This window comes from Lynx rufus, unplaced genomic scaffold (assembly GCF_022079265.1).
Source record: "Lynx rufus isolate CCGP_SWC_20201006 ecotype Redwood Valley unplaced genomic scaffold, mLynRuf1.p SCAF_2, whole genome shotgun sequence".
NCBI classification, from domain to species: domain Eukaryota; kingdom Metazoa; phylum Chordata; class Mammalia; order Carnivora; family Felidae; genus Lynx; species Lynx rufus.
Genome location: NW_025814834.1, coordinates 192,266,760 through 192,289,570, shown reverse-complemented (window position 1 = coordinate 192,289,570; position 22,811 = coordinate 192,266,760). Strand labels below are relative to the sequence as shown.

Here is a 22,811-nt window from a genome sequence, read left to right as displayed (position 1 = left end):
GATTTTGATTAGTGGAGATGAGAAGGAAATACATTCCAGGTTAAATGAGGAAAACACTGTAAAGCCAGAGAGAGTTTTTTGAATTTAATTTGCTGACAGTGGGAAATTGAAAGTTTTAGAATGAAATTACAAATGAACATTTATTGAGCATTTAAGATATACTGGTCATTATGCATGCTTCTGGGATATTAATCTCACAGTGAATATGGACAGGATTGGCAGACTGGGATTAGGCAAATTAGGCAAATTATCAGTTTACTAAAGTTTTATACAGTCTGGACAATATTCAGAGATCTTTGTGGTCAGATGTGGCTTGTATGCTGCTCCTCCAAATAATGATAATAGTAGCCAATAATTATTGAGCACATACTGTGTACCAGCCATGATCTAAGCACCTTAAATGCATTAACTCGCTCTATGAGACAGGTACTGTTAGTGTCATCATTTTACAGATGAGGAAATTGAGGCTGTATGCGGTGAATTAAATAATTTGCCCAAAGGTGCTAATGTGACATATATTGTAAAGTCTGGATTTGAATGTAGGCAGTCTGGCTTCAGACTGAGCTTGTAATTACCACGCTACTATAATGGCATCTAGGGTACTGAGCAAAAAATTTGGGAAAATTTCCTACCATTATTGTATTCACTGATACTTGGGTATGTAGAATATTCTTTGTAGGCATTCTGGGCCTTTGCATATTTATTGTTTTCATAATCCTACATTGCTAAACATTAGAGACAGGAGTCACAATGTCTCCTAATTAGCTACTGTGAAGCACACGTCCTCTGCCTATCTGTAGTTAGATGCCTACTGGACTCATGGCAGGCGACAGATGACCAGAGCTCGGGGCCAGGCTTTGATGTCTGGATCCTGTCGTTCCCAGAAGCCCAAGGTTTCCATTGACAACAGCCACATACTAATCTCTACCACAGTTTTAATCTCAGGTATATCTGTTGTTTTTAAAAAAAGTATCCTCTTTGTAAGCATTATTTTTCCAGATTTCACTCTTTTATTTTTTTTATTTTTATAAAGTTTATTTATTAACTTTTGAGAGAGCAAGAGAGAGTGAGAGAGAGCGAGAGAGAGAGAGAGAGAGCATGTACACATGAGCAGGAGCAGGAGAGGGGTAGAGAAAGGAGAGAGGGAATCCCAAGCAGACTCCATGCCATCAGCATAGAGCCTGATGTGGAACTCAAACCCACAAACTGTGAGATCATGACCTAAGCTGAAATCAAGAGTCAGATGCTCAACTGACTGAGTTACCCAGTAATCCCCAGATTTCAGTCTATTAAATGGATCTTGAGGCGCCTGGGTGGTTCAGTAGGTTGAGTGTCCAACTCTTGGTTTCAACTCAGGTCGTGATCTCACAGTTTGTGGGTTCAAGCCCTGCATTGGGTTCTGCGCTGACAGTGAGGGGCCTGCTTGAGATTCTCTCTCTCCCCTCTTTTTCTGGCCTACCCCACTCACGTGCTCTCTTTCAAAATAAATAAATTATAAATGAATGAATGAATGAATGAATGACTAAATGGGTCCTAAGTTATTAGTCTGTATCTGCTCAAGTTCAGAGGCTGTGGATGTCAGTTATTTTGAGACCACGTATAACTCCATGGCAGCTTGAATAACAGTCACAGCGCCCCTTCTCACAGACCTGCTGTCACCTCAGTCGCAGACATGAAAGTGATTCTGGGGTGTTGTCTTGTTTTGAGATTTCTTGTGGGTAATGGCTGTGGGTGACCACCTTAAATTCTTGGGAGTGAAATAATCTTAAAGGGAGGCAGGTCTCAAATCTTAATGAAGGTTAGAGTCTTGCTTTTACAGGGCTTCTTTGGTGGTTTGGGGCCCTGCCCATTGGCTGTAGGGAAGGGATATCCTGGGGGGTGCTAAATATGACTTTAAAAGGCCCATTCTTTGTATAATAAATGGTCTCTAAAAAAAACCCCAGTCACTCCCCCCTGCCAGCTTCTAACCACTTCCTATAAATGACAGCACACAGATCCATCTTAGTTTTGCTAAGTGAAAAATTTATTTTATTTTCACAGAGGCAGTTCCCCTTCTCTTCTTTACTCCTTCAGACAAACGTGCATATATAGAAAGCCTGGAAACAAAACTTATTACCTGTCATATGTAGAAAAATGGTTGTATCCAAGGTATAGCATGCCATCTTATGAAGAGTAAATTACCTTGGATACCTTCCATTGTCTTCTCTAATAATAATAGTAAGTTCAGAATATATCTTGATACTTGAATGCTGTGGATTTTTTTTTCTTCAAATTTCCTAGGTGTTTTTGAATGGCACAAGCATGTGATCTATGATTTTCTAATTTAAGATAGTTTTGCAGTGAGGCAGAGAAATGGTTTTAACTTCGGGAAATAAAAATATGGTGAGGATATTTATAAGATTGCCAAAAGACAGTTGTATGAGGTGATACAGGCAGCACTAACAGTGTGATGTTCTGTGTTGAAGTTGAGATGCTTTCCTTAGAGCCAGGTCAGGCTATGTACAGTATGTGTAAAGAGGAAGTATTCCAGACATATAAATATCTAAATTGTTTAATTTCAAGTTAGTATAGTTAGTTTGCCAGAACATTTTAGTAAAGGGAGACAGTGTGATAAAATACACTGGTTTGAAATCAGACAGATAAAAGTTCAGATGTCAGTTCACTCTCTTACTTTGTAACTTTGGGCAAAATAATTTGAATTTTCTGAGCCTCAAGTTCTTTTTTATTTTTATCAAAAAATTTATTTAAAAAATTTGAGTACATGTGACATACAATGTTAGGAACCCCCTAACATTTATAAAATTACTTATAAATTTAATTTATAAAATTTGTAAATATACAAAATTTATAAGATTTATTAAATTATTTATAAGATGTCCTCACTTGTGGTATTAACAATATATAATAATAAAATATTAACTAATACTGATAATATTATCAAGATTAAATGAAGTAACAGATGTGAAGATACTCTCTAGTAGCCACTTAATAAATGTTAGTATATTGCAGTATTAGTATAGTATATTATAATAAATGCCCTTTCATCTTCTTTGGCCATCACAGCTCCAGGGCTTGTCTATAGTAAGGGGTACATCATCATCATCTTTGTGTCCACTGTGTCTAGCATGATGCTCCGTGTTTTTATATTGAATGAATGCAGACACCTGGGTGGCTCAGTCGGTTGAGCAACCGACTCTTGATTTTGGCTCAGGTCATGATCCCAGGGTCGTGGGATTGAGCCCCACATTGGACTCCATGCCGAGCATGGAACCTGCTTGAGATTCTCACTCCTTCCCTCTGCCCATCTCCTCCACTTGCGCACATGCTCTCTCTAAAATAATAAAATAAAGTAAAACAAATTGAGTGAATGGATGGATGGATGAAATGCTCTGTTTCACATGAGAGCCCTGCTCCAGAAGAGGCTCTGGCTTAGTTTCCACTGGATTGCGCTATTGGTTTTCCTTCCGTAGCCTTTATTCCTTTCAGCAAACACTAGTACATTTCACATGCCAAGAAAAATTCTCAAAAAAAAAAAAAAAAAAAAGAAGAAGAAAAAGAAAAATTCTCTTGATCCTAGGTCCCTCTCTGTGCTCTTCTTTACAGTAACATTCCTTGAGTTGTTTTTACTTTGTTGTCACTAATTCTTCTCCCATTCTTTTTTTATATTTAACTTAAAAAATCAGTCTTAATTGAGGTATAATTGACACATTATGTTAGTTGTAGGTGTACAACATAATACTTTGATATTTGCGAGGTGCCTGGGTGGCTCAGTCAGTTAAGTGTCTGACTTTCAGCTCAGGTCATGGTCTCACGGTTTGTGGGTTTGAGCCCCGCATCGGGCTCTGTGCTGCCAGCTCAGAGCCTGGAGCCTGCCTCAGATTCTGTGTCTCCCTCTCTCTCTCTGCCCCTCCCCTGCTTGCGCTCTGTCTCTCTCTCAAAAATAAATAAACATTAAAAAAATTTTTTTTGAATAATTTGATATTTGCATATATTGCAAAATGATCACCACAGTAAGTCTGGTTAACATCTGTCACCCTTGGGAATGCAAGCTGGTGCAGCCACTCTGGAAAACAGTATGGGGGTTCCTCAAAAAACTAAAAATAGAACTACCACACGAGCCAGCAATTGCACGACTAGGCATTTATCCACGGGATACAGGTGTGCTGTTTCGAAGGGACACATGCACCCCCATGTTTATAGCAGCACTAACAACAATAGCCAAAGTATGGAAAGAGCCCAAATGTCCATCGATGGATGAATGGATAAAGAAAATGCGGTGTGTGTATATGGTGTGTGTGTACACACACACACACACATATACATACAATGCAGTATTACTTGGCAATCGAAAAGAATGAAATCTTGCCGTTTGCAACTACACAGATGGAACTGGAGGGTATTAGGCTAAGTGAAATGTCAGAAAAAGACAAAAATCATATGACTTCACTCATATGAGGACATTAAGAGACAAAACAGATGAACATAAGGGAAGGGAAACAAAAATAATATAAAAACAGGGAGGGGGACAAAACAGAAGAGACTCATAAATATAGAGAACAAACTGAGGGTTACTGGAGGGGTTGTGGGAGGGGGGATGGGCTAAATGGGTAAGAGGCACTAAGGAATCTACTCCTGAAATCATTGTTGCACTATATGCTAACTAATTTGGATGTAAATTTTAAAAAATTAAAAAAATTAAAAATAAAAAAGGATATTGACAAACCAGTACAAAAAAAAAAAATCTGTCACCTTATAGAGTTACCAAAAGATTTTTTTTTCTTGTGATGAGTACTTTAAAAAAAATTTTTTTTTAAAGCTTATTTATGTATTTTGAGAGAGAGAAAGAGCAGGGGAGGGGCACAAAGAGAGGGAGAGAGAGAGAATCCCAAGCAGCCTCCACACTGTCAGTGCAGAGCCTGATGGGGGTCTCAAACTCACAGACTGTGAGATCATGACCTGAGCTGAAACCAAGAGACAGGTGCATGACCAACTGAGCCACCTAGGAGCCCCTCTTGTGATGAGCACTTTTAAGATCTACTCTCTTAGCAACTTTCACATAGGCAATCCATTTTTAGATTTTTAACTATAGTCACCATGCTCTTCATCATATCCCTAAAAATCCCCTTCTTTCCTGAATCATTCCAGTCAAGCCATTTCTGGCATCAAAACTGCCCTTGTTAAAGTCATCAGCAACCTCCACATTGCTAAATTCAGTGGTCCATTCTCAATCCTCATCATGACACATTAATAGCTTTGACATGGTTAATTACTGCTTTTTTTTTTTTTAAGATTTTATTTTTATGTAATTTCTACACCCTACATGGGGCTCGAACCCAGAACATCAAGATCACATGCTCCACCGACTGAGCCAGCCAGGTGCCCCTAATTACTACTTCTTGAAACATTTCTCCTGGCTTCTGGGGCAGCATGCTCTTTGGTTCTCCTAACCCCCTGGCCTCTCTTATGTGGTTCTTACTCTTCCCCATCTGATGTAGTGTTTCCAGCACTTAGTCCATTAAGTTGGTCTCTTCTCTGTTCACTCCCCAAATGATCTCACTCCATTTCCAGGCTTCAAAACTCATTCTGGGTCTTTCCCAAAATCCTAGATTCATATAGTCAACTGCATATTCAAAATTCCACTGGTATGTCTACTGGGCATTTTAAATCTAATGTGTCCAAATGGGAATTCCTGCCTACCCGCACCCCCCCCCCAAACCAAACAGCTACAATCACCAACAAACCCCAAACCCTCTGCTTCTCTGACAGTCTTTCCCAACTCAGGAAGTAGCAGTTCCGTTCTTTCAATTTCTAAGGCCAGAACTCCTGGAGCCATGACTCTATTCTTTCTGTCCTCCCCCTACATCCATTCTATCAGCAAATCCTGATGACTCTTTCTTTATAACTTACCCAGAATGTGACCACATCTCACCAGCTCTAACACCACACTCTGGTCCCAGCTGTTGTTTCTCAGCTACCAGTTTTCACTTGGATTATTGTAATGGTGTTTTAACTAGTTTCCTTGCTCCTGTTCTTGCTTTCCAGTATCTGTTCTCAATAGAATAGCAAGAAGGATTCTTTTAAAACCCTAAGTTAAGTCATGTCACTGTTTCACACAAAACTTGCCAAAAGTTTCCTACTTCACTTAGAATAAAAGCCAAAGTCTTTACAAATGGCCTACACAGCCATAGGCGACCTGATAATCTCTCTTGCTTCATCTCCTGACACTCTCCCCTTCTCTCTTTGAGCTCCAACCATTATAGTTTTCTCTATGTTCCCTGAACACACCCAACCTACTTTTGCCTCAGGGACTTTGCACTTGCTTTAAAAAAAATTTTTGGCTCCTCTTTTCTCTGGATAGCCATATGACTTGTTTGCTCATATTCTTTTTTAAATTTATTTAAGTTTATTTATTTTGAGAGAGAGACAGAGGATGAGCAGAGAAGGGGCAGAGGGAGAGAGGGAGAGAGAGAATCCCAAGCAGGCTCCTCACTGACCAGAGCCAAAATCAAGAGTTGGAGGTTTAACTGACTCAGCCACCCAGGAGCTCCTGCTCATAGTCTTTAGGTCTCTGCTTAATGCTCTTATTAGAGAAGCCCTCGCTGAACATAAAACTGTAAACTTGATTCTATTGGCACTCCCTCTTTTCTTCATCTCTTTTAGTATTTGTGTGACAAACATCTCCGTTGTATTTGTGTGACAAACTACTTGATTGTTTGTTTTTACTTTTTGTCTTCCCCAATCTGATTGCTGTCCCTGTAGTTTTGCTGTTCTAGAATGTCATATGGGTGGAACTCTACGGTATGTAGCTTTTTGCATTTAGTTTCTTTCATGTAGTATAATGCTTCTGAGATTCATCTGTGCTGTTGTAGTTTGTTCCTTTTTCATTGCCGTGTTGCACTCCATTGTATGGATTTGTTTATTAGTCCACCAGTTGATGGACTTTGGGCTGGTTCCAGATTTTCATTACTTTGAATAAAGCTGCTATTAATGTTCACATACAAGTCTCTTGTTTTTACTTTTCCTGGGTAAATCCTAGGCGTGATGTTGCTTGGTCATTTGGTATGTGTACGTTCAACTTTGTAAGAAACTGCCCAACCAGAGCTGTGGTGCCCATGTACACCCCCACCAGCAGTGTGTGAGAATTCTAGTTGCTTCACATCCTTGCCAAGACTTGATATGATCAGTCTTTTTAATTTGAGTCATTCTAGTAGATATGTAGTGGTAAAGTGTTTTCAGTTGCTGCTGTAGCCTCCGTATCAAGTTTTCATTTGTAAACAGGTCTTAGCTTTGTGGAAGGCGTTGTTTCCTGCTGTCATTGAGTATCCTCGTATCCCCTCAGGCAGCTAGTGGAAATCAGGTGGGTTTTCCAACTCTGAAAGCACACTGGTTTTTTGTTCTCCTTGTTCATCTTCATCAGGCCTTGATGTCAGATCTAGCTCATGGAGCTTGTTCTGTATGTGATCCTCTCTGTCATGATGTTCAGGTCCCTCGCCTCCCCCTCCCAGGCCATGGGTGTGGAAGGTTGCCCTCTGACTGGCCAGGGTACTCATGGACACTTACAATACATCCTTGTGTACTTGGCCCCCTCCCCGCAAGTGGTTCCCTAGTAATTCTGTGACTTTTTTCTTTTGGCTTCATCCTGAAGTCTGGTGTTCCAGCCTGGCCGGGAATGGAAAGTTAAGAGTGTGACGTCCTCTGACACCCTCCCTTCTTGTAGAGGGGTCTGAGGTTTGTTTGTTTAAGCTGAACAGAGGATGCCAAAGATAGAATTTGAGTCAGCTCAGCACTGGCTTAGGCTCTCCTTTTCACTCTCCTGGTTCCTCCTTCGCTTTCCCCTCCCCCTCTAGCCAGTTGTTTCCTGGGCTTTGTCTGAGATACACTGTACAGTTTTAGCCCCATCTCGTAGTACTGCTTGCTGAAAAACAGTCAGAGGCGACATGGAGGAGAAGCCGCCAGGAAGTTTCTGACAACAATGAGCTGCGGGCCTCTGCCTCTGTGCTGATAGTACGGGACAGCAGTAACCTCAGGAGAAAGGCATTCGGAGGCCTGCGCTGAGCTGTGGGCTTGTGGCTAACTCTGGAAAGGAGGAAGGTCGAGCGTGGAAATGCCTCTCTTAGATTCGTCCTATTTGCCATCAACCATCTTTATTTTGACTCATGTTCTGGGAATTGCCGGTGTTCTGTACTGGAAGAGATGTGCCAGGGGCAGAGCAGGTAACTTTTGTACTGAAGTATTCTTTAAATCAATCTACTGTGGGGCTTTTGAGGGTGGGGTAAATGACGGAGGGCTTCCCAGTGGCTTTCCTTAAAGGGCCAGTACGTCTTCTCAGCCCGGATGCTATCAGACCTAGGACCTAGTATGTGTATAGATGTACTGAGGAAACAGGGCTGCCCTGGACCTGGACTCTTCCCTGTTCTGTGAGGCTGTCTGCTAGAGGGTGCTGGTTTGATGAAGTGATGTCTGGGCTCCAAGCTGAGGGAAATGGCAATGGTGCTGACTTGGGTCCTTAAAGAATCAAGCTCTTCCTTTCCTTCCTTTCTTAATCTCGAAGTGGCTTTTAGATCTTTGTTTTTAACCAAAACCATACAGTAATTCGATCACCCTCCTCTGGGTCCTCTAGGTCTGATCTGAGAAAACTTGTGGAATTCGAGAAGTTTCTGGATTTGGTGTGTTTTTGGATGAGAAAAGGCAGTGGAGGAAAGGCCAGTGAGAGGAAGGGGTGAATGGTGTCCCTGCCTAGGTGCTGCCTCTGTTCTCTTTGATATGATTAAAACTGTTCCTTTCCCCTCAGGCAGCTGTATAGTTTACTTGTTTATCTAAGCCATCCTGTTCAATGAAAAGTAGTTAACTGTTCTTTTCCCCAGGGAGTCAGATCCTGATACTTTAAAAAAAAAAAAAAAAAGCAGACCCCTCTTTCTTCTAGTACTTGCTATTAGTTAAATTATATTCCTTTGGCTTCTAAAAGCCCAGTGCTGGAACAGCCTCACGTTTGCTATTTCTAAGTCTCCATGGTTGAGGATTAATAAAAGTCTAACTTTCCCTGGAGTCCACCCTTGGATTTCAGTGCTTTTACTACTGTCATTGTGATCCACCTGCTACCTTCAAGCCAATGTATTGAGAACTTGTTACTTGGTATCTTACAAGTTAAGGTAGAGATTTAATGACTTATTACTTCGCTTGCTATTAAAAGTTCATGAATGCTTGACAGAATTAGAATTAGATTCAGTCATTCCCCAGTGTCCTTTCCAGTAAGTCCCAGAAATGCTTTTGACTAAATATTCAGATCCCAGCATGTGTCTATATCAGCAAAAACAGACATTCAGAAATATGTTTGCTTGTGTGGTGGTGTGTTTAAAGAGGTAGCCCAACGTAGCTTTCCTGGAATATAAGCCTGTATTGGAGTTTAGAAAGAAAGGAAAAGGCAGGCATGAATTATTTGGCCCTATGTACTATTTCAGATGCAGTGAGAAAGTAATTATCATCCAGGCTGAGGCTGCTACTTCCCTTTCCCCATGCACTATGGTAATGACATTTCTAAACCACTAATTGATTGATATTTTTAAAGTTTACCTTCAGTATAAGATTTTCTCTGATACTTACTAGGCAGACCCCTGTCTTTTAAGTGCTTTCTTTTTTATGTTTTAGTAATGTGAATTTCATATAAATAGCCATAAAATGCATTGGAATAAAAAAGAAAAATACATTGTAAAAGCTTTTTATTTCTATGAGACAACTTTGGTTCTAGTACCTCATAGTTAATTGGGAATGTGCTGTGTTCAGTTTATCTGTAAAATTGGAGCAGGGGTTTTCCAATTGGTGACTATGGATACCAAAACTTATGCAGAAATGCTTAAGAGATTCTGTACCCATTTTATTTTAATTTCAATTTTGAGATGTATTTTATCTATTTAAAATATATTTAAATAGATACATTTATCTCGGGGCGCCTGGGTGGCACAGTCAGCTAAGTGTCTGACTTTGGCTCAGGTCATGACCTGGCAGTCCGTGAGTTTGAGCTCCACATTGGGCTCTGTGCTGACGGCTCAGAGCCTGGAGCCTGCTTCCCATTCCATGTCTCCCTCTCTCTCTGCCCCTCCCCCACTCATATTCTCTCTCTCTCTCTCTCTCTCTCTCTCTCTCTCTCTCTCTCACAAATAAACATTAAAAAAAAAGTAACATATATGCTGTAATGTACTACCTTCCAAATGGACATCACCAGAATAAAGTTTCCCCACCATCTATCTCTGTATATATATTTAACTGCTTATAAATTTACAGTTTATTCAAAAAATGAAGTTAGTATCTAGTATCTTTTCATCTGGTTTTTAAAAAAAAATTTTTTTTTTTTAATTGGAAGCGTTTCACTATTGCAGAACATACTGCAGAATATATGTCCTGTGCCTGATAAATTCTGGGCAAGACTCAGTTGTATGGGCTCAGGTGCTCAGTCCATAGTGAGTGGGAAACACATTGGTAAGTGATGACACTGTAATATTGGCAGAGCATGTACTAAAAGTTTTTGTGCTTCTTGCCCTACATTTCTAGTCATATTTACATTTTGTAAAGAATGTACACAGTTTTAGATATTGAAGGTATTTGGCTTTGAAACAAATATTTCTGCTGTTCTTCAGGCTCTTGTATCAATTTATTTGAGTAATATCATGAGAGTACCAGGCACACTGTGAAACTGTTACTGTTTGTTGCTGTTTGTATGAACCAGTTAAAAAAGGCTTCACTGTATTTCATGACATAGACATAGACTGGATGCTGAGGCTATTATAACTGTAATTAACTGATCTCTAATTTTAATCAAAATTACTCGACTGGTTATTTCATTTAGCTTTAAAATAAGTAACATACATTTGAAGCCATAACATTGATTTATACTATTAAACACTGCTTTTATTTATTTTTTATTTTATTAAAAAAATTTTTTTTAACGTTTATTCATTTTTGAGAGACAGAGCATGAGCGGGGAAGGGGCAGAGAGAGGGAAACACAGACTCCGAAGCAGGCTCCAGGCTCAGCTGTCAGTACAGAGCCTGACGTGGGGCTTGAACTCACAAACTGCGAGATCCTGACCTGAGCAGAAGTTGAATGCTCAACTGACTGAGCCAACCAGGCGCCCCTATTTTTATTTTTTTTTAATACTGCTTTTATATATTCTATATGTTGAGTTGCATATAAGATTTGTTTGAAAACGTGTTCTGTGAGAGTTAAAAACCACTAGGTGGTTTCTTTCTTTCTTTCTTTCTTTCTTTCTTTCTTTCTTTCTTTCTTTCTTTCTTTCAGAGAGAAAGAGAGTGCACATGTACAGAGAGAAGCAGAGAGAGAGGGAGACAGAGGATTTGAAGTGGCTCTGCCATGATAGTAGAGAGCCCCTTGCAGGGCTTGAAGTCAGACTCACAAACTGTGAGATTATGACCTGAGGCAAAGTCTGACACTTAACTGACTGTGCCACCCAGGTGCCCCTAAAAACCACTAGGTAATTTCAGGGTTCCTTCCAGTTCCTTGGTTCTAAGACACTGTGTTCTGATAAACCCTCACTGTGTTTGTATAGATTTCTGATTTCTCCCACTCTTTTTTTTTTTTTTTCAATTTTTTTAAGCTTTTATTTATTTTTGAGAAAGAGAGAGAGAGAGAGAATGCTGGAGAGGAACAGAGTGAGAGGGAGACACAGAATCCGAAGCAGGCTCCCAGCTCTGATCTGTCAGCACAGAGCCCAACACGGGGCTCGAAACCACAAACCAGAGATCATGACCTGAGCCGAACGAAGTCGGATGCTTAACCGACTGAGCCACCCAGGTGCCCCTGATTTCTTCCGCTCTTAAAGTTGATAACAAGTTCTGTTTTTCTTGTAGAGTTGGAAAGGATCTTACATATTAACCAGTCCAACCTCTTAATCCTACCTTTATTAGAAGTCATTCTTCCTTTGCTTAAAGGTCTTTGATGGTACAACATACAGCCTATGGACTATTCATTGTGTTGGTAACTGGGGAGTTCTTTTTTAATTTGGAAGTTGCCTCTTTTTTTTTTTTTTTCCTTTGTAAAGCTTATTTACTTTATGAGAGACCATGAGCGGGGGAAGGGCACAGAGAGAGGCAGAGAGACCATCCCAAGCAGACTCCACACTGTTAGCACAGAGCTTGATGCAGGGCTCGAACTCATGAACCCATGAGATCATGACCTGATCCAAAATCAAGAGTCGGATGCTTAACAGACTAAGCCATCCAGATGCCCCAGAAGTTGCCTCTTTGTAACTTAGGCCCATTAGTCCAAATTTTGCCTAGCAAAGATCAAGTCTACTTCCTCTTCTAGGTGTCAGACTTACTTAGGTTTGAAGGCTATCTTTGCCAGCCCAGACACTTTCCTCTTACTTACTATATATGATAACCTAACTCATTATTCTAGTATTCCCTTTGGACAGTTAACTCAATTGTTTTTGCTTTGAAAATTTGGAGGCCATGTGTGCATGTGGAGAGGTGAGGGGAGTAGAACAGAAACATGGGGAAGGAATCACTGATCACTGTTCCTTCACTTTTCTTAGTTTTTTTCCTAGATGTTTATGAGTCCCTTGGTGAGCTCTGGTTATATAAGCACATGGCTTTTACAACCACATCCCTAAGTCACCATCTCTTCAGCGGATGTAAACAAGGTACAGGAAGACATAGTTTATATTGAAGTCGTATAATATCTGTAAAACAGCACTTTGCATTCAGTTAGTATTTAGATTTTTAAATAGTTTTCGATACACCCTGTCCACACTTAACATTCACATATATCATCTTGTTATTCCAAAAACTTCCTGTTAAAATAACCTATTTCCCCCAGACTCCTCCCCACTCCTATAGCCAGAGTTACCTTTCTGAAATACAGAGCTTTGTGTGTCACTCTCCTGCTTAAAATCCATCAGTGCCTCTCCTCTGCTTTTAGAATAAAGTTCAAACTTTTCAGCATGACATAAAAGTGTTGTGGGGCACCTGGCTGGCTCAGTCAGTAGAGCATGCGACTCTTGATCTCGGGGTCATGAGTTTGAGTCCCACGTCGAGAGTAGAGATTACTTTTTTTTTTTTTTAAGTGTTTTTATAATTTGCTCCCTGCCTATTTCACTAGTTCCATTTCCTGTCTTGGTCTTATAAGCAACTAGTACTCCAGAATCTTTTAAAAACTTGCAGATCTCTACCACAAATGCCCATACCATCTTTTCAGCTGGACTACTTGATACTTGTCCTTCAAGGTAAGTAGTTACTGCCTCTGGAAAGTCTTTCTCCACTGAAGTAAGACTTCCTTTTCAGTGCTCTAATAGCATTGTGTTAGTGCTTCTTATTCAAACCTGTATCATCTTGCTCTTGTCTGTCTCTCCCCACTAATTAGAGGCTGTTAGACTGTAAGATCTTTAAGAACAGGGACTGTTACTCACCTCAGTTTCTCAAGTGTCTGAGACAAAATAGCTGTCAGCAAATGTTACTTGAACAAATAAAATGAAAAAATTATGATAGCATTAGATATAAGCTGTAGCATGAACTTGTCCTATTCATTTATGTATTTATAGGGCTTGCATTAGCTTGACATGTAATCTAAGGTAGGTGCTCCATATAAAATAATTGAATGATAAGAGAGTTGCCCTGTGTTGTAGTTTATTAATAACTCATATTGTTATAGCATAAATGGGAAGAAAGCTTTATGGTTCCTTGAGAAGAACATTTGCCAAAGGACAAATGTGTCCCTCTCTAGGGTTTTGTTTTCTTTATCTGTAAAGTAAAAGGGTTGGACAATCCAGTCTCTTAAGGTTCTTTCCATTTTCAGTATCCCACTGGGATACTAGCTATAATTCCTGGGTCTGGACCATGTGAAGTACAACCTAAGATTGTGTCACCTTGTTTTTTTTTTTTTTTTAAAGGAGCTCCATTACACTGTTGAGTCTATTAAGCTTAAGTTCAGTTATAAAATGGTCAGAGACTGTCCATGGATTGCTGTTAATCTCCCTGCTACACACCACTGTCCCTTTAGTTTTCTTGAACTTCAGCACACGACTTACAGGTTTTCTAGTTACATTTTGTCCTGTGAGACTTGGCGTCAGTGTTGAGGTTGTTTTGAATGTTGATTCCTCCATTTATGACATTAGCTGTGCATCCTCCATTTATATTATCTGAAAATGTGTTAGGCATATAACAGGCACTCAGTAAATAAGTAAATGGTCATATATCAAATATCTTTACTCAGATGACAAAACCATTAGCTGTTTTAATCAAGGTGGAGCCTTTATCTTTTTCTTTCCTTAGCTATTTTTTCCAGATCTGTCCAGTGTAGAAAGACCACTGAACTTGGAGTCAGGAAATCTGGGTTCTAAGTCCTGGCTCTTCTGCTGCCTACTGGGAGATGTTAGGTCACTTATTTCCTCTGGACTTCAAATTTCCATTCTGAGTGAGAAGAATAAAGACTAAAGTCTCTAATTTTCTGTGATTCTGGCAGTGTGATCATCTGGCCTGGACTTGCATATAGCATGGAATTGTGGTTGAGAGTCTGGGTCAGACTGCTTGTGCTATCATTCAAGCTCTGCCACTACTGGCAGATTGACATCAATCTACCTGGGCCTGTGTTTCCTCCTCTGTAAAGTCAGGTTAATAATACTGCATGGTGGTTTCGAGTTAGTTTTTAGAATACACTCTGCACATGGTAAGGACTTTACAATTGTTTTTTTCTTTGTTTGTTTAAATTTATTTATTTATTAGTAATCTCTGAACCCAAAGTGGGGCTGGAACTCATGAGCCTGAGATCAAGAGTCGCATGTTCTTCTGACTGAGCCAGACTGACACTCCAAGGACTATATAATTGTTTACTATCATCATGATACTTGTTTCACAAAAGATATCACTGAGGACATAGTAATTTCCTGTAGGCTGCAGGGACAAAATACAAATATTTGTCTTTACAGTGGGAATGAAGACATGTGAAAGAAGCCAATGTGGGAGTATATGAAAAGTTAGTGGCATATTATGAATCATTGTTTTACACATCAGGAGGAAAGCCTTTTGTGTCTGCTTTAATATTCTTAACAGTGGATGATTTTGGCATTTAAAGAAATGTATATTCCTTTGATTTTCTGTGATACTGTAAGAATGCCAGTAGTTGTAAATTCTCTAATATCTTTTAGCCATGTATGGAAATAGTGGCTTGAATCTCTTCCATTCAACATTTTATTTATTTTTAATTTTTATTTTTTCCCCACCCAGCATTTTACGCATCTGTAGGTAGCAATCAGACTCACTTTTCCTGACTCTAACATCTCTGAACACACAGTGACCGATGACATGACTAAAAGTTGGGCAAAAAAGAAGGGGAATGGCTGGGGTAATCACTGCTCAGGCCGGTCTCCTCTGAATAATTAAGAGCTGACTGTCTTTTTTTTTTTTTTTTATGTTTATTTATTTATTTTGAGAGAGACCGCGAGTGCATGCACGGTGGGGAGAGAGAGGGAGAGAGAACCACGAATAGGCTCTCTACTGTCCATGTGGAGCCCAATGCAGGGCTCGATCTCACGAACTGTGAGATCATGACCTGAGCTGAAATCAAGAATTGGGTGCTTAACTGACCAAGGCACCCCAAGAGCTGACTGTCTTAACCAAAGTCTTCCTGCTGTCAGCAGTAGCTTCCCTTTTGAGATTCAGGACCTCCTAGGATCCTGGGAGGGAAGGCAGGTCTCCTGGTAGCTAGACTGACCTTGTCCCCAGGACTCTCTCAGTCCACAGTGCCTTCAGGGGAAATGGGTCTGCTTGGATGCAGGGGGAATGAGGAGAAGGTAGGCTTTGGTTCATCTTTTTCAGAACTTACCCAGTGATGATTATTTTGACTTTTAGAGACTGTGAAATTACTTAGTATTTCTAGAAGTTGCCCCACATATTCATTTAGGATATGCCCTAAATCTCCAGTTGGCTATAGTCAAATATTTTTATTTCTTTATCTTCCCAGGAATATTCCACGTTCTTAAATATACAGCTCCCACACAGCAGTGTAGTTGTTCTGGATTAAGTCCTTCCCACAGACAGCAGGGTATAAGAGGGGGGCATAGCTTTGGAGCTGGACAAATGGCTGTGTAATCTTGGTCAAGTTAGCCTTTTAAAAATATTTTCATTTCTAGGGGTGCCTAGGTGGCTTAGTCGGTTAAACGTCAGGTCATGATTTCCTTGTTCATGGGTTTGAGCCTCAAGTCAGGCTCTTTGCTGACAGCTCAGAGCCTGGAGCCTGCTTCCAATTCTGTGTCTCTCTCTCCCTCTGCCCCTCCCCCGCTCACATTCTATCTCTCTCTCTCTCTCTCTCAAAAATAAACAAACATTAAAAGATTTTTAAAGAAAAATATTTTCATTTCTGAGATGGAATTGATAATACCATCTTAGAGAATTGTTGGGATTAGATGAAATTATATTTAAAGTTCTTAGCACATCACCTGTGAACTAACAGTTACAGTAGATGCTCAGTTAATTTTAGCTTAGGTTATTGAGTGCCTTCAAAATGTGTGTAAGACCAGGATAGGAGGCAGAAGACTCAAGACTCAGGAAATTTAAGTCAGATAAAGGAAAAGGTTACTAAATACAAATCAGGAAGCATTTATTCCTTTTTCCTCTCTCTTCCCTATTCCTTGTGCCTTTCCCTTCCTAGTTCAAGGTAAATTCTAGGAGGACTCTTCCTGTCCCAAGATTGACTAAGGAGAGTTTAATAAGAGGAACAAACTGAGTAGAATTGTCGCAGGTTATCGGGGTGACTGGGAGCTTAGTCAAGGAGGGATAAGGTCAGCTGTGAGTCTCGTTATTAGTAAGTAGTAACAGGATTATTAGCACTTTGTAGGTGGGAGGGATGCCCAGTAGGGAGTGAAGAAAGCTGTCAGGGCACTGAGGCAGGTCATAGGGCTTGTGTAAACAGAGTGGCCTGCTAGGCAAGCTCAGTCTATTAGTTTTTACTTGCAGTCTTTGGGGCTAATCTCTGCAGACTTGCTTTCCTTGGCGTTGCCCCTCCCCCCCTTGCCTAGAAACAGGATTGGAAGTAGCATTAGCCTGAAGAAGTCATTCTATTTAGGGAGCTGGAGCAGAGGGCCAGTGATTAGGCCCTTATCTGCAGCGGGGCCTTTCTGCGTGGTGTGGGGCCGGGATCCTAGTGGCCGTCCTGCCATCGGCGGAGGCTCGGCTTCTCTAACCCCTGGTTGGGTCAGAATTGTGAAGAAGCAATAGATGGGCCGGGCCATCCTAATGAAAAAGCCCTTCATTGTATTTCTTCAACATTCCAGTGTCTGGTACAATTAGCCAAGACTCAGAAAACAAGTTGGACAAACAAGCAAGCAGTCTTCCTCTGATGGATAAAGGGATCTCTGGCACCGCGGAGTTAAGTGTGCTGACTTGCAAAGACAGAGTGGGAGGGTCTGGGAGAGGAAGGGGACTTTGGGATGACATTCCTGGCTGGATGAGAGGAAAGAATGGAGCAACAGGCAAACAGTGTTTTTGAAGTTGATGAAATCTGCCGGGCTAATCTACCTGAGAGGCTGGCTGCAGCTGGGCTACTCTGTAAAGTAGGTGGAATCATTGATGAGAGACTGTGACTCTTCCCTTTGGGCAGCTGTAAGTGTGTGGAAATGAAGCTCCCTTTAGAATCTGGGAATCTGTTGACAGCAGACAGTGAAGGGATTCGCCGCGTTGTAGTCTCTCCCATTTTGGGACCTTCTCAGTTGGTTAACGCTTCATAGGTACTTCTGCCTGAGGAGAGGCCAGCCCTAGGAGCAGTTTGTTGGGCAATGGATGCACTGTTCCTGACTTGGCAGTAAGCCATTCTACCTTACCAGCTGTCCTGCAACTCTCTAAGATTCGCCAGGTCACAAGCTTCTGCTCTGCAAATGGAGGGTAACTCAAAGACCAGCCTCTTTCTATGTGCTCAGTCTTACTCAGTGACTTGGCTGGACTTTTTCATATGAAGCTCCCACCTCTGTATGCTGCTGTTGGTCTGAAAACTCTGAGCTGGTGCCACTTTTGAATAGGATGCTGTTTGCCTGAAGACCTGAACCCAGTTTTTGGAATTGCCCTAAGGAGGAGCTTCCTCTCTGACCTCAAGGGGAGGAGGAGGTCATTAGGAAGTGGTGGGTGGAGCCACGTCTCTGTACTTCTGCTGTCTCTCCCTGCTCATCGAATAGCCCTTTGGCTATCTGTCTCTATTCACCCTGAAGTCTTTTTTGAGGAGCTGCAGAGGGTGCACAAGCCACTGTCTGGAGGTTCTTTGGAACACCCTTCTTTTGGGTGGGGTCAGCAGACACGAGAGTGCCATGTGGCCTAGTTACCAAGATGAGCACGAGTTCAACGCCCACCTGGTTTGCCGCATGTGCTGTATGGGTACGTGAAGTTTGTTCTTTGTCTGGGCCTGTGGATCCCAAAGAGCCCTTGCTCTCATTGACTCACAGGAATATATGGGCTTTGAAATCTTGCAGGTGTTACAAACTTCGGGCTTGTTAAAATGTGCAGGGGAATAGACTGTGGTGCCCTGCTTCCTGGGGAACTTCTTAAGCTTGTAGTCACTGGCAGTTAAGAGCCTGAGCTTTGGGTGTGGGACTTTTTTATAGAGACTGAATTCATGCTCATGCTTCTTTTCGCCTGTATCAGGAAACCACTTTTAAGTTATGTTACATAGTTCTGAAAGTCCAGGGTGTATTTTTAGCAGAAGTTGGTTACGGAGTCCACCTCTGAGCAGACTGGATGGTGGGGGGCGGGGGTGGGGGCGGGGTGGGGAGGAGTCATGGCCTGGATTTCCTCTTTGGGGCTGATTGCTAATTCTCCATACACTTAGTCTCTTCTGCCAGTGGCGAGGAGCTAGGAAGACTTGAAGATGGTCTGTGGACAGGACCTAAAGAAGAGTTGGAGGCTAGGAGGAGTGTTGTGTAGGCTGTACTTAGATCTCCCTTGATAAAAGACTAGAGTTCATTTAAATAATCTGTGACCTTGAGCAAATGGCCTAGCCTTTTTGGCCACAGGTTTCTTTTGGCTTCCAAACTACAGGGTGCTGGAATGAGATATCAATTCATCACTTCTCAGTAAAATGAAAAAGATAAGGGGAAGGTAGTGTGCTTTTCATGAGCGAAACTCATTTAAAGAACTGTCCTTTACTTTGAAATTGCCCTTCCTACTTTTCTGATGTTAAAATGTCCTTTATTTTATGAATGAATTGTTCTTAGGTGGTAGTTTGGTTTTAGATAATGCCTACTTAACAAAAGAAAAGGTTAACAACTTTATGTTAGGTTTTCTGATTTATTTTGGAACATTTATTGGTTGGTGAAATCCAAGTTTGGGAACTCCTGGATTGATCATTGACTTTGATAATCCAACTTTTGATTTTATACTGTCGAGTCTCTAAAGCAGAACAAAATTGTGACCCAAATAGGTTTTCACTAAAATGGAAATCACTGGCTGTTTTATCAAAGGGAGATGACAGAAGAAATCTCAGAAGGGGTGTAGCATAGCTAGGGTTCCGATTCTGTCTCCTGACTGGGAGGCCAGTATTGCTGGATATTTAAGTGCTTTCTGAGAAACAGAGGTGGTATTATAATGTTTGGGGCACATGGAAAGGCCGTTTTAGTCTGTCGTTTCCATCTAGTCTAGCCTTTTATCTTTCTGGTATCATTGAGATTTCCTCCCTGAGATCTAGAGGAAAGAGGCTCTGTATCTGAAAGTGCTTAGAGATAAAAGGGCCCCTTTTCTGTAATCAACAGAGAAGTATAAGGAAATCTAGAATCTTTTTTTTTTTTTTTTAATTTTTTTTCAATGTTTATTTATTTTTGGGACAGAGAGAGACAGAGCATGAACGGGGGAGGGGCAGAGAGAGAGGGAGACACAGAATCGGAAACAGGCTCCAGGCTCTGAGCCGTCAGCCCAGAGCCCGACGCGGGGCTCGAACTCACGGACCGCGAGATCGTGACCTGGCTGAAGTCGGACGCTTAACCGACTGCGCCACCCAGGCGCCCCAGGAAATCTAGAATCTTTATTGAAAGTTTTGAAGCAAAAACGTTATTCTCTCTCATCCTACCTCTTTTAATCCCATGGCTGATAGTTAAAAGAGGGATTTTGGCATCACCTGTTTACTTGGGGCTCTTGCTCTACCACCAAATAGCTATATGAGGTGGGAGAATTGCTTAACCTTTCTATGCCTTGGTTTCTTCATTTGTTAAAAGAGGATTTAAATAGACCCTAACTCAGAGTCATTATGAGGAATACATGATATTCCAGCATTTAGCCCAGTGTAAGCTCTGCAGGTGGTTTTGATATGGCTGGTTCCCAAACTAAGATCTGGGAAGCATTGATCTATCTAGTCCAAACTCCTCACATTATAGATGAAACTCAGGTTCAATGAGGGAAGATGAGTATTCAGTAAGTTAAGAATCATAGGCTAGAGGCCAGCAAATCCAAGTTATAGGCCTGATTCTGCCACTGTGGCACTTTCTCCAAGTTCTTAAGTCTCACAGGACTGGGATTTCTTCATCTTTAAGATATTTTGAGGATTCTTAAACCTCTAATCTCTTTCTATCTGTGAAGTATTTAGTTTTTCTGAATGTGATAATCTAGTGAATTTTCAAGAAACTATCGAGCTTTTCTCCCTCTTCCCTTCTGCTTGTATGCCTCTCCCTCTATCTCTATGGCTCATTTCTCTTGCCACATGCTTACTCCCAGATTATTTCTGTATCTAACTTCTGTCTTGTATTCTCTGATTGCCAATAGAGCAAAGAATTATTATTCATAAAGTTCCTGTTTGCCTGAGAAATAACATAAAACTTTAATTTTATTTTGAAGTTTCTAGAATTATCACTTCCTTAAACTCCCAAATCTCAATCTTCATTGAGACATAAGCCTGTACCAACCCTTGGTGATAGATTTCTGTCATGAATCCTATTACAGCTTTGGTTTGCACCTCCCTTCTTCCCGTTATTACACAGGACTATATTGTGTTGTCTCCTAATAATTTCATGATGGCAGTAGGTGTGGTGGTTGAAAGTCGGTGATAGACGTGAATTTGAATCTCCATTCTGCTACTTGCTAACTGTGTGACTTCTGGCAAATTATTAATAAGCCTCTTTGAGCCTCACTTTGAACTATAAAAATGAGGATAAATAATGCGTACTTGATAGAGTTGTGAGGAGTAAATCAAATACTAAATGAGACAGGCTTTGCACAGTGCCTGACACAGAGTACACACAATATCTAGGTCAGTCTTATCTCCCAAAGTTGACTTATATATGTCTGAGGATAGGAATCATTTATAATGCTGGTGCCGTTATACATTTTTGGTAAGCACAGTTTAATTGCTTGATCTCCAACTCATCTTTTCTCCTTTCCTCTCCTCTCCTCTCCTCCCCTCCCCTCCTCCCCTCCCCTCCCCTCTCTTTTCCTCTCCTTTCTTCTCCTTCTCTCCCCTCCCTCCCTCTCTCTCCTTTTCTCCCTCCCTCCCTTTCTTATCAAAGCATAGGTGACAGACAATGTTATGTTTGAGGTATATGATTCAATAAGTTTATACCTTATGCTGTGCTCACCACAGTGTATCTACCCTCTGTCACCATACATTACTGTTACAATATTATTGATTATATTCCCTATGCTGTACCTTTTACCCCTGTGCCTTATTCATCCCATAGCTGGAAGCCTGTATCTCCCACTCCCCTTTACACATTTTGCCCACCCCCACACCCCACTCCCCTTTGGTGACCATCAGTTTGTCCTCTGTATTTGTGGATCTGTTTCTTCAGCCCATTTTCTTTGAGCTTGCATTAAGTGGTTCAAAGTCTCCTGGATCCAGACGTGGCAAGAAGAATTTAGGAAAGCTGTAACTGTAGATGGGACATCTGAATGGAAATCCATGCTCCCTGCTGAAAAGCAGCCTTTTTTTCTTTTTTTTTTTTTTTAGAGAGAGAGAGAGAGCACAGAAGGGCAGAGGGAGAGGGAGAGGGAGGGAGGGAGGGAGAGAAGAGAGAGAGAGAGAGAGAGAGAGAGAGAGAGAATATGAGAATACCAAGCAGGCTTCATGGCCAGCACTGAGTGTGGAGCCTAATGTGGGGTTGGGGAGGGGGCCTCTTTTGGACAACCACGAGACCATGACCTAAGCTGAAAGCAAGAGTCCGATGTTTAACCCACTGGGCCACCCAGGAGCACCCCTCCACCCCCCCGCCTTTTTTGAAAAGTAGCCTTTTAATTATCATTTGGGAATACTTCTGTAGTCTGACTTTGAAAATCCCGTCTTAAAGTGTCCTTGTAGATAATAACCTTGGCGCATAGTGGGCTTTCAGTGTATATTTGTTAAATGAATGAGTATTCTTGAGTATCCATTGTTGTCTTAATTGTTTAAAGAAATTTAAAACATGGTTCTTGACTCCAAAGAGCTAAAGTTCAGATAAATTGGATTTACATATAGAGGTATCTAACAATAGGTTTTATATGCTTGGTGCCAAGTAAATTGAATAAACATAGGCACCTTGAGGCATCTAGAGGTGGCTGGCATAGCCAAAAAGGTATAAAGGAAGAAGTGGGATTTCAGTTGGGTCTTGTAAGGAGGCTCTAACTTAGATGATCCAAAAAGAGTGGAGGGCGGGGGCAGATATTCCAGTAGGGGCAGATGGTGAACAAAGACAAGAATGTGCAAAGTGTGTTTGGAAACAATGATATCAGAATGGTTGTAGTGAGGTCTTGTAGGGGAGAGCCTAAAGGAAAAGGTGGAAGAATAGATTGTAAATTTCTTCAGGTCAGAGCTTACGTCTTTGTCTCCTCCAACCACCTAACATATAGTGAATAAAAACTAGA

At 41.1% G+C, this 22,811-nt stretch overlaps 1 protein-coding gene across 13 annotated transcripts in view; it reads left to right on the top strand.

Annotated features, from left to right (window-relative positions):
• The first annotated feature begins 7,894 nt into the window (after positions 1-7,894).
• The window catches only part of MACF1 (microtubule actin crosslinking factor 1), a 231,296-nt gene continuing 216,379 nt past the window's right edge, over positions 7,895-22,811 (top strand). For 3 of the 13 annotated variants that reach the window (XM_047084219.1, XM_047084220.1, XM_047084212.1), the window contains exon 1: positions 7,895-8,213. In XM_047084219.1, the coding sequence (XP_046940175.1) occupies positions 8,105-8,213 (109 nt within the window). In that variant the 5' untranslated portion in view covers positions 7,895-8,104. Of the gene's footprint in view, positions 8,214-13,143; positions 13,238-18,254; positions 18,369-22,811 lie in introns of those variants that run through there. The other 10 variants (XM_047084216.1, XM_047084213.1, XM_047084217.1 and 7 more) reach the window with 6 other exon arrangements.